The 11,649-nt window shown below is 51.9% G+C and overlaps 1 protein-coding gene across 1 annotated transcript; it reads left to right on the top strand.

Annotated features, from left to right (window-relative positions):
- The first annotated feature begins 801 nt into the window (after positions 1 to 801).
- On the top strand, positions 802 to 11,530 carry TGME49_206500 (hypothetical protein). Its single transcript, XM_018779360.1, has 9 exons — positions 802 to 1,479; positions 2,128 to 2,177; positions 2,421 to 3,035; positions 3,567 to 5,465; positions 6,020 to 7,095; positions 7,702 to 7,810; positions 8,309 to 8,410; positions 9,606 to 9,694; positions 10,682 to 11,530. The coding sequence occupies exons 1-9, from the start codon at positions 1,458 to 1,460 to the stop codon at positions 10,782 to 10,784; spliced, it is 4,065 nt and encodes a 1,354-aa protein (XP_018637248.1). The 5' UTR covers positions 802 to 1,457; the 3' UTR covers positions 10,785 to 11,530.
- The last annotated feature ends 119 nt before the right edge of the window (positions 11,531 to 11,649 follow it).

The raw sequence follows: 11,649 nt of genomic DNA, 5'->3' as shown, positions 1-11,649 counted from the left end.
TATGTTATCACCCTTGTAAACAGGGCGGTGTCGCCTCTTCTCTCAGCTGCTCGTCCGGCTAATCCGACACACATTCACAGTGACAGCCATTTTCTCCGGTGTCATTTAAAGGACAGTGAGTTGTCTGTCAAGCTGAAGACGCATTACGCGTTCGAAGCCAACAGGCAAACAGCAAGGATGGTTGTCGACTCGCCGAGAGTCGACTGCCCAGTTCAACAGACGCGGACACACCTTCCAGAGTTCGCTCTGGTATGAGCCGCGTCCACCGATGTCAGTGCATGGTTCTTGGTTTATTTGCATTGGTACGGGCAATTTCACAGCGAAACAGCCGTGCTTTTCGCAGCGTTGATGGTTGACGCCGGCTCGCCGTCGTCGCTCGTGTTGGAGAAGCGGCACAGCTATTCAGGGAAGCATTCTTCAGGGTATTCAGCGAGCAAAACAAAAATCCCTTTCGTAAGGCATTTACTTTCCACAAAAACACGGTCAATTGTCAACGATCGAGATATCCGTTCGATGGTGATCTTGAGCTCTTTGCAGGAACAATGGCTTTACCCCGAATCAAGTCTCCAGGAATCACGGTAAAAACGTCGAAGCTACAAATCAACAAAGCGGGCCCACCAGAGACCTCTTCGGGGTACCACGCCACCTCTAATTATAATATTTGCACACACCGCTATTTAAGTTTTGCTTTTACAAGCAAGATGACGGGCGTGTCGCGGCATATTCGAGGTAGAAGAATCCCGAACCTTGCGCGCTCCATAGAAAGCAATAAAACATGCTTTACTTTCAAAAGGTTGCACGAAATGGGCGATGTGTCAGTGTCTCGGCACCTGGGTAGACGCCGAGTAGCGCCACAGCCTAGAGCAGAGAAGGGGAGATTTTCTACAATCGCTCCTCTCAATGCTAAGATCTCCCCTTTCGTAGACACAGCGACCGCGTCTAAAGATCAGGTGGCTGGAGTAAACGCAGGTACTCTCGAGAACGCTTTAAAAAACTCGAGTCGTTGCTGGACGACTCGCAACTGCCTAGGAACTGATGCGGAAGAATTCCAGTGTACACGCATACTAGACCTGTCGGCTGCAATTGGGTTCAAAAAAAAACTGACGACGAATTCGCCGTGAATCTCCAATACATTGGCACAACACTCGTCGAACAACAAAGGGGCTTTTTTGCGCTTGTGGTTTTTCTAAGATTGACAGATGTAAAGCTGCTGTTACTCTCGCAGATCCCGCGAAAACGCTTGCCTTTCGGCCGATGTGCCTTGTCTTCCAGATCTTGGTCCCGTTATGCCAGCAAACCATCTGTGTCAGCAGCACAGGCGCACCTCCACAAATCCTGTTTTTTGAGTAAAGCAAGGTTCAGGCTTTATAGGTCGCGCTGCGCCTTTCCATTCACAGCAGTATCGATGTGATTCTATGTGTGTTTTCGTATCCGGATGAGCCTTGTTCGATTCACAAATGTTGACATATGGGCGGGATCGTAGGTGCAGCGCTCCTGTAAAGCAAAGCCGAGAACACCGTCTAGAGTCTACAGACAGATCCCCACATTCAAACGTCCGCTGCGAAACTGCTTGCCTAACGTGACAAGACCAGCTGAGTTTCCCCCGAGAGAGACTGTGCAAATATTCCTCCACTCCCTCGTTGTCTTGCATTAGAAACGCCGATTTCGAGAGGACCCAAGACTTTTGCACGGAAATTCAACTCCGTCTGTCCCGACAAATCTCTGCGAGAGAAACCGAGAACAATCGGAACAGGTTCTGCCAAAAGAACGGTCAGACTGCAGCCCAGCAAGAAGCCGAAGAACAATGGACAGTCACTCAGCGTCTAGCCGTCGTGTCTCTTCATTTCGAAAGAAAGACCGTTCCTTCGAATTTCGAGAAAAAGGACCGGGAAAGAGCGTCATCTCAATCCTCGTCTTGAAGAAGCAGTATTTCCGAGTTGTTATAGTAGCGCTAGACGAAGAGTGTCCTCTCGATCCTCACCTTTAAAGACAGTTCCTTTTAAAAGTCCGATGAAAAAGACGTGAGGCGTCCGGCCAGCTTGTCACGCGTATTACGGAAGTAGTACCTCGAGAAGAAGACCTTAGGGGGTGTGGAACAGTCAGGGAGATGAAGACACACATGCGAAGCACAGAGGGAAAGAAGTACCGCCAAGACAAAGTCGCCAACGTTTCACACTGTAAGTCTTTCTTTGCCAAAACAGAGTCTTCGGCTGGCGAGACCCCGCAAAAAAACGGCGAGTGTGCGCATGCAGCGGTTTCGATGTTGCACTTTGCGCAAAGCAACTCGAGACGCGTTTTTGAACGCAGCTGCGTAAACAAAGCAAAAAGCCTTCAGCACATCGTCTTGCGTTTCTCTTTCCAGCTTTCGCGTCTCCTGAGCGCTCTTCCTTCGTGTAAGTTCCTATCCTTTTCTCCCTCAGAGAGTTGCGGGCTGCATGCAGCCCCATGCAGCCCCAGATCGAAGAACCGCAGAAGCCTCGACGCAAGAGAGCCTGCGCTTTCTCCGATCACCCTTTTCCACTACGTCTTGGTCTCGGCAGTCTCATCTGTTCGTCAGACCGCCGGCTTCTTCAGATTTTTCTCGGCGTCTCATGGCTGGACTCGCCAAGCCGCGCGGCCGCCTCGCAGGCGTCGCGGCCGCCTCGCAGGCTGTCCGCGGAGCTGCTTTCACCCTCTTTCTTTCAGTCCGAAAAGGCTTGGAACCTGTGCTGGTGCGAGAGCTTCGCACCTCTCCGAGTCTCCGCGACCTCTGCGGAAGCTGCGACGCCTCTTCGGGGAAGCTGCCCCGTTCAGACGAGAGAAAAGGCGCCTTCTGCGGGGAAAAACTCGACGCGTCTCCAGAGAAAAAACGGCCCATCAGACTGCAAAGCGTCCAGGGCGGCGTCGTCCTCCACAACGCGGACTGGGAGCTCGCCACTCGTGTCTGTACGTATAGCCGAATCGCTGAGACGGTCTGGCTCCGACTCGCTCACTCGGGTGCCTGCACCACGGAGCAGCGACTCGAGAACGCCCTCACAAAAGTCAAGTGGAAAGAGGTGAGAACCGAAGACTCGTCAAAACTCGTCTGCGCCAACATATGCATCTTTTTGTGCGTACATACTCATACCAACGGACGTACTTATACATGGATACGCACAAACGCCGATCACGCGGTGCAGCCTGAGGAACGAAATTCGCTTTCCTGCCTCACGTACAATGCTTCAGTGTTCCACTCTCCGGTGTACAAACACCCCAGCGCATAATTATATACATATATATATGTATATATGTATATATATAAGTGTATATATATGTATATGAATGTATATACATGTCTCAATATACCTGTATAAACATCTATCTATATCTATGGAGCTATGTCCTTCTCTCTACCTATTGCTATCAATCTATTTCTCTCTACATGTCTCTCTCCATATCTATACGTATATATTTATATATATATATATATTTGTGTATTTGTGTATTTGCATAAAGTCCATTGAGTGCATAGCGTCTGAAAAAGAGGTGCGGTTCGCTGTTCCTCCATTCGTTTTTCCGGCTGTCCGCGTCCTCGTTGTCTCTGTCAGTTTTTTCCAGATCTCTCGCTTTTGCCGCTAGTGCCCCTCCGAGTCGCGTCGTTCTCCTCCACGCTCTGCAATGAGAATCGCATTCGTCAGGTGGTGGAGAAGACACTGAAAAGTCTGGGCGCCGAACACAAATCCGAGGCTGCTGGACAGGGTAACGTCGACTCACTGGAGAACAACTCAGCTTTCTCTTCTCCCTTGTCTTCATCACCTTCTATGTCTCCTTCTTCGGCTTCGTTGCCATCTTCTGCCTCTCCAGAAATCGAGTTCGTTAAGGCTGTGCAGCCAGCGAGGCGTTTGCTGGAGGCTCTGAACTTCCGTTTCTCTTTGACTCTCGCTTCCGACTCTCTCTTCGTGGACATGCAACTTTCGCCGCGTCTTACACCTCGCCCGTATCTCTACCTCTCTCGATTTTTCTCTCCGAGTTGTGCGGGATTCTCCGCCTCAACTTCTCTCCCTTCTCCTCTTTCGTCTTCTCCGCCGTCTCCTCTTTCGTCTTCTCTCTCTGCCTCTTCCCCCCCGGCCTCGTTCGCCTGTTCTCTGGATACATCAGACCTCTCGGCGAGGTCTCAGGTATGCCAAGGAGACAACGGACTTGAAAGAGGCTGCGCATCGTCTGCAGACGCCCAGCAGAGCCTCTCGGTGGCCAGCTGTGAATTCTTGACTACGCGGTCTTCTCGACGCGTTTCGGACTATCCCCAAAGGCCCTCTGCCTTTCCTGTCTTGCGCGAGCTGTTGCGGGCGCACGGCACAAACTTCAGTGGCTCTTTTTCATCTCGTCATTTGGACGCTTCAGAGCCAACACAGAGTCCTCAACGTTCAGACGCTTCCAGATTTCCTTTTTCTCCCCTGTCTTCTTCCAGTTCTTCCTCTTTTTCGGACTCGTCTGCTTCGTCTGCTTTCCTTTCGCCTTGGTCTCTGGCGGCGGCGTCTCGAGCCATCAGAGAGGAGGCGAGGCGCCGTCTGTTGAGGGATCGCAGTGCGTGCGACGAGCCTTGGGCAGAGACAGAGACGCCGAGGCGAGAACATGTGGAGGCTTGTGGAGACGGAGGGCCTGCACCTCCCCGCAACCCCGCCGCTTCAAATCGCGTTTTCGGCACACACACAGACGCGGCCCAGGAGGCAGGAGGCAGCCAGCGAGGGGGAACTGACGGGCGGCTGGCGGAGTTCCACCGAGAGCGCGAAACGAGGGGAAAAGCTGCGAAGCACGGCTGGCAAAGGAGTGCCTTTGAAAAGCTTCTGGACGCCGTCTCAAAAGCCGAGGAACTCGCGAAAAAAGCCGCGCAGACAGGCAAGGAGACAGGAGACGCAGAGGCAGACGAAAAGGTGGTGGAAGCGACCAGGCGCGAGTCGTTCCAGTCGACGACGTCCAGTCGAGGAAACGAAGCGAACGACTCTTGGCAACATCCAGACCTTCAACAGCCACGAGCCCCCGCGGCATCACCTCATGAGCAATCCTTGGCTGCTTCACCTTCTCTCCCTTCTTCAAGTTCAGACTCTCCTTCTTCTCTGTCCTCTTCACCTGCACTGTCTTCACCTGCACTGTCTTCACCTGCACTGTCTTCACCTGCACTGTCTTCACCTGCGTTGCCTTCGCCTGCATCGTCGTCAGTGTCTTCACCTTGGCGGTCGTTCGCCTGTTCCGATTCTCCATTTCCGGCGTTCGCTGCGCGCCCCAACGACCCGCTGAGCCTTCCAGTGGAGGTCGAGTTGCTGCGACTCCAGCATCTGCACTTGAGCCGGCGACAGGCAGCTGCAAAGGCTGCGGGGGTGCTTCCTCCCGCGGCGCTGCCTTCCGCGCTGGGCCTCGTCGAGGCCTTCGAGTCCGACGACGCCACCGCGGCGGCCGTTGCACTCGCCAGCGGAATCAAACGCGCATGCAGGAGGGAAAAAGACGTAGTGGTGAGCGTGCCGCTGTCTAGACACCGGGCTCGAGAGCGGAAAGGAAACAAGAGCGGAAAACAAAAACTGAACCAGACGCACACACACACACGTGGGGAAGCTGGAGATAGACATATACACATGTATACATATGTATACATATACATATATACATTTATGTACATACACACATACATATAATCTTGTGTATATCCATACGTATATATACATATAAATATCCGTATGTATATTTATATATATATATATATATATAAATATATATAATGATGCATATATGTGTCTCTGTATATGTTGTGGTAGGCGGAGTCACAGACTCAGAGAGAGAGAGAGAGTAGCAGATGTGTAGAAGAGGTATTTTGACTTTCTGACATGTCACCTGTTAGTTAAGAATGAAGCATCTGTATCGTGCCGACGCGGGCCTTTCCGGGAGAGCAACCTCGTGTTCCGGCTCTTGAAAAAAAAATGTCACTTTTCTGATTTCACGTCGCCTGTTCTGCATTTGGGAGACTCCGTCGTTGTCTGCTTTTTCGCATTTTTCCGAAAATTGTCTGCAGGTCTGGGATCCCTTTTGTGGTGATGGCGGCCTCCTGATGGAAGTTGCCCTCTTGATAAAAGACACACTTCCTGTCTGTCCTGGTCGGATTCCTTCTCCTCTCTCTCGTCTTCGCTCACGGATGGGAAACGCAGAAACCACAGACCATTTTTCAGATCCTCTCTGTGCTTCGTCTCCGTCTCTTCCTCCACATCTCTCTTCTTCTTCTGTTTCTTCTTCTGTTCCTTCTTCTGTTTCTTCTTCTGTTTGTTCTTCTGTTTCTTCTTCGTCGCCTTCGTCTTCTTGGGAGTCTTTGCCTGCCTCGTGGGTGGCTGACTCAGGAGGCAAACGCCAAGGTGTAGTTACACTGGTCGGGTCGGACGAGAGGGCTCTGCTCCTTTGTGCAGCTCGTCAGCGGGTGAACAGCTTCCATGCGTTCTACTCGAGGTCTGAGGCGTCCTTTCAGCTCTCGCCGTCAAGCCGAGACAGCACTCGAGAAGCAGTCCAGTGTGTGGCGCGAGAGCGACGAAGCTCCACGACGTCTGCGAACGCAGAGGGCGACAGCCGAGACGCGGAGAAGCAAGGGAGTTTCGGCGCGGCCGGCGAGATCCCTGCGGTGCAGGAGGAAGCCGCGAAAGAGAGACACCGAGACACGGAAAGCGGCGAAGAGGAAGAAGATGCGACGGCAGCCATCCAGCGCAGGGCCTCACAGCCGATGTTCACTGTCGGTCCGAGTACTGTGTCTCTTTCTTCTCTGTCTCAGTCCTCTGCGTCCTCCCCGCGGCGCCACCAACTAGATGGGGAAGCGCGAGAAGCGATTTCGTTCGACGAATTGATTTACGGAGCGAGCGAGAGAAAAACGCATCCAAAGACAGAGCAGACACTCACCGCCTCGACCCGGGCGTCCACCGCCACTCAGGAGATGGAAGGACAAACCGGAGAAGAGAAGGAGAGCACGAACGAGAACCAGAAAGAGCAGAACGGGGAAGAGCAGGAAGCGGACACGGAGAGACAAGGGAGAAGACAGATGGAAGAAGCTGACGCAAAGTTGAAGGAGAAGATTTATGTCCCTGGCGACTCGACGGCTTGGGGCACAGAGTGAGTGTTTGTCTAGAAACAGAAACCAAGCGGCAAGGAAGGGAACAGAGGAAATGAAAAAGGAGGGTGCGCTAACATTCGCGACGAGTTGAGTAAAGATGACACAGTGTGAATCTCGGTACGTCCTGAGTTTGTTTACATGGAGAGTGGGGAACAGGGATCTAGATTGTCAAAGAGAGTGGTGGATTCAGAGAGGTATATAGACTTGGGCAGAGGCATGTAAGGATAAATGTACCTGCAGATGTCTGCATATGCATGCAGGCATATCTTGAAAAAAGGAGCAACTCACGTAGTTATGATACATGTACGTACTTGTAAACTGGTGCAGAGAAAGAGAGAGATCGAGACGAAGGGAGAGCGGCATCCCAGATGTCTGTACTTTTCTGTTGTCCTGTGCGATGTGCGTGTCTTAGGCAGCCTTTGCTGCCGGTCTGCGGGTGTGAGGTCATATTCTTTCTCGTGCTCTCCGAGTGAGCAAAGGCGAGTCGTCGGTGTCTTGTGTTTCGTTCGGTTTCTTTATATTTTGTGCGTGGTGTGTATCCAGCAGTTGCGCCGTTTTGACGTAGTGGGTGCTTTCGTGTGTTGGCCGTTTTTCATGCCTCTCAGGTCTCTCCCTTTCCGGATTGCTCTGCTTCATGCACCTCATCACCAAGTGGCACCGTTCCTGAGAGGCGCCTTTGTGTTGACGCGAATGCCGGGAAGGCGAGAAGGCGAGGTAAGCTGAACGCCCTTCGAATTGTCCATCTTGCGTTCCAGCGTGGACAGCCTGCTGCTTTACATTGCCTCCTGTATGCGTTGTCTGTCCTGGGCGTTTCTTTTACGCGACGAACGGTGTGTCCGAGCCTGTTCCGCATGCGCCCATCTTAAAAGGAGATTTTTCGGAAGCTCTACGAGGGGGGTCGTTAAGCGCCGGGCCGGGAACGAAAAGCTGCTCTTTAACTGTTACGCTGTCTGAGTTTCTTTTCCCCATCGCTCATACAACCTGTACCACTCTCGAGTCGAGAGGCCGGTGTGCGTCGCGAGATACCGTCAATTTGGGAGGGACGGAAACCGGCCTTTCCCCCATCGTCTTTCGTCTGGGTCCACGACTTCGAAAATTCGTTCTTGTTCTGACTCTTCCGCGGGTCGTTTTGTTCCAGCCGCAGACCCCCCGCGCGGCAGTTTCTGGATACTCATTCAAGTGGATCGAGTGTTGCTGTGTTTCGTTTTCCAGTTCATGGGATCTGCACACAAGAAAGCCGTTCTGCTGTACGAGCGGTTTGGCCACTTGATTGCCTCGCGCGACGACTGGCGCGCAGTCTACGTTTTGACAAAGGTTCGCTGACGGGGAGAAAAACCAAGAAGGAAAAAACGTGATTAGGCTAAGAAATAACGAGAGACATTTCGATCTGATCCATCATGTCGTCCTCGCGGTTCGGGAATCGCCACGAAGCGTCCGCGCCTCCGTCCGCTTCAACGCCAGTGGGGAGGAACAACGAAAAAATTAGAAAAGCATTTAACTTCATTCCCTGTGAATACTGTGTGTGCCGTGATGTGGTGTCTGGAAACGCGGAGTCCCTCCGAGAAGATCTCTCGTGCTTCACCTTTGCATTTCGTCATGTCCGGCAGTTTCTTGGTAAAAGTATCACTATAGAGATGCGCACACCGTATGAGCTGGTCGAGAGCTTCTGCGATGATTCTCGTTCGTTCATCGGAGACACAAACTCTCCTGTTGAACGTGGAGCCGACCAGTTGTGTTCCAGGTCCAGAGCTTCCGGCCGTTGTTTGCCTTTTCCAAGGTTGAGTATGGTATGCCACTGCATGGGGAAGATGGAAAGGATCGCAGAACGGGTCCTCAATGAGCGTCGCGAAGTAACAGAACGAAGTTAATCAGGGGAACCTGAATACGTGGTTCAACCTTGAACTGTCCCAGGTGACTGTTTACATGATGGAAATTGAACTTCGGTTGTTTTACACCAACCAGTTCGACTGAAGCGACAGCAGTCGCCGCTGCTTCCGTAGAGAGCTGGCGGCGCGCTCAGACGACGTGCGTTTGTGGGTGGGTCCGCGTGATCGACAGTTCACGCAAGAAAGTGTCAAACTAGTTTTTCAGAACGTCGTTGAAGGGGGAATGCGCAACGCCACAGTCGACCTGGGATCCTGCCGCCCGAGGCCTTCGAGAGCTCAGCCTGAAGACCACAACTGGGAGGCTCTGCTCCTCAGGAGACGCTGCAAACTCCTCTTGTCTCAGTGTACACGTTGTCGTCAGAGCGTGAATTCAGTCAAGGATTGGTGCGCATGCATTGCCGTCGCACTGCCTTCGTATCGCTGTCGTTTTGTTGGCCTCGGCCATCCGTGACGCAGGGGGACTCGGTTCGGTGCAGAGAAGTCTCTGATACCTCTGGCGTCGTGAATCACTTGGCTTTCAGTTTCTGTGGAGCTGTTTCCAACTGGCTTCGGAGTTCGTGGATACTGCAGTTTCCTCGAAACTCCGAAAAGCTTCCGTCGCCGTTTCCTCTGTGCTGTCGCAGGGATCTGCCTTCCAACACTACTCGCGTCTTGACTGGGAGAGAGTCCTCACTTGGAGAGACGTCAGTGACCAGCCGCTACAGCTCCTCAGGTTCGCGCAACCGTAGGGTGTCCCAAAAGCCTTGTTGAGTCCGGGGCATGTTGGGGGGCCTCTCACGTTCTGCACGCGCATCCAGTTAAGCAATGGCTACATGGAGATTGACCGCGGCTTTCGAGTGTGCCTGAAAATACGTTTAGAACGGTCGCGCTCATCAACGACGCGTAGTCCTGGGGTGGGAGAAGTGACAGCTGGCAGTGGGCAGAAGACGTTGAGCTTCTTGTAGATGTGCACTGTAATTTCCTATTGTCTAAACGTCTTTGATGTCTGTCTCGGCTATCGTCCAGTGCTTCTACTCCCGCGGAAACAGCAGAAGAGAAATGCCTACATGCACAGATGGATATACATATGTACACACAAACATGTACAGATTTTCTGAGAATCACAGCGCATAAGAATATATACAGAACTGTCCGCATTCACATATGAGAGACGACTCAAATGCGTCTTCCAACTTCTGATGTGTGTGCAATCTGGTTTCGCTGAAAACTCCGCAAACACCTCATGTGACATCTGGGGCCGTTCACCTTCACTATTTTGTTTCGTTTATGTTTGAATGTAATTGCACTGTTTTATTCAGTTACACTATTGTGTTCACGGACACGGTTCTTCTTATTTACCCTATATGCAATTTACTTGTATCTCCATGTGCGTGTGGTTCGATTTCGATCGGTCACAGATCCCTGTGTGATTGAGATATAGTTTCACCCTCTCGTTTTTCTCGGCATCCGCGTGAACTCGCTAGACATCGCGGATCAGCATGCCGGCGGTGAGCAACTCTTGGAGCTTTTTACATGCACACCACCGCTCGTGGCTGCCCGTAACGCGTTTCTCGAAGCGTTCGAAAAGCGAGTCAACTCAGAAAATAACTGGGGTGCGTAGCTGCAACTTTTTCTCAGGATGCCAGAAGAGTCAAGAATGATTCAACAGTCGTGCTCCTCGAATTAGTTTCTTGTGTGTTTCTGTCTTAACCTGCCTCAGGTGGACGGGGAGAAAACGCGCGCTGTACGCGTCGACAACAAAGACCGAGCGGGAAAGGATTCTGGAAGAAATCGACATGCGTCTGGATGCATCGGACGCGTGATTTCTTTGTTCGTTCGGAGACACTGACGGATTCGCTCGCAGACACAGAGAGACGTGAAAGAGTGTTTGTTGGTGTCAGCTGCCCACTCACAGCCTCGAGGCACTAAAAGCGGAAACCCAAAATAATCTAAAATTGCACGTAACTCCCGTGGAGAAGCCCCACGTTGAAAGTCACTTCTATTCCGGGCGCAGCATGTCCGTCGAAAACAGAGTGGCGAACGCACTTTAAAGTGACCGCGGAACGGACGTGGAGTGCGCACACACCCGCGCTGGCTCAGAGGCTCCTCAGATGAAGCACTCGGGTCGCCCGTCGCGATTTTTAAAGAGCGCCAGTCGACACAGCGAGCTTAAAAAAACGAAGGCGGGACGCTCGGCACTTTCCGCGTTGCCGACACCAGTACGGTGACACTTTATTTCAATTCAGTAGACTGACCGTGTCCACTCCTCCAGTGAGATGTCTGTTCTGAATACAGAACTCTTCAAACTACGTGAGAAAGCGTTCGTCACACCTCACGGAGAAAGTAGCGCCGCCCCTGTCAGTGTACAGTAAGATGAACGCAGGATTCTGGATTTGCCTCCAATTATAAGGAACCAGCACCGTCTGTAGGGTCCGTCTACGGCGGGACACTCCACACGATTGGTAAAGGGAAAGGTTCAAGAGCCGACTGTTGAGGAAAAGAAAACGAAGTCTATTCAACAACGGCAGAGATCCCGCTCCATCGTATCTCACTTTGCAGAGTGGACTGCGTCTGAATTTTTATCGACACAAAGGTTACAACAAATAAAGGTCTAAACCTATACAAACGAAACCTGTATTTAGGTCAAGTCAGTTGCCCCTGTGATTTGTATCCGCTCTTTCTTCAATC

This window comes from Toxoplasma gondii, chromosome VIIa (assembly GCF_000006565.2).
Source record: "Toxoplasma gondii ME49 chromosome VIIa, whole genome shotgun sequence".
Lineage (NCBI taxonomy): Eukaryota > Apicomplexa > Conoidasida > Eucoccidiorida > Sarcocystidae > Toxoplasma > Toxoplasma gondii.
The sequence above is the reverse complement of the archived record's forward strand: the minus strand, read 5'-3'. Positions and strand labels throughout refer to the sequence as shown.

Bases quoted from the DNA above. Each gene is read 5' to 3' on its own strand.
- TGME49_206500 (XM_018779360.1), top strand. From the start codon at position 1,458: ATGTTGACATATGGGCGGGATC. The intron at 5,466-6,019 runs GTGAGCGTGCCG...AATTGTCTGCAG, and splicing joins GGAGGGAAAAAGACGTAGTG to GTCTGGGATCCCTTTTGTGG. The intron at 9,695-10,681 runs GTTCGCGCAACC...AACCTGCCTCAG, and splicing joins CAGCCGCTACAGCTCCTCAG to GTGGACGGGGAGAAAACGCG.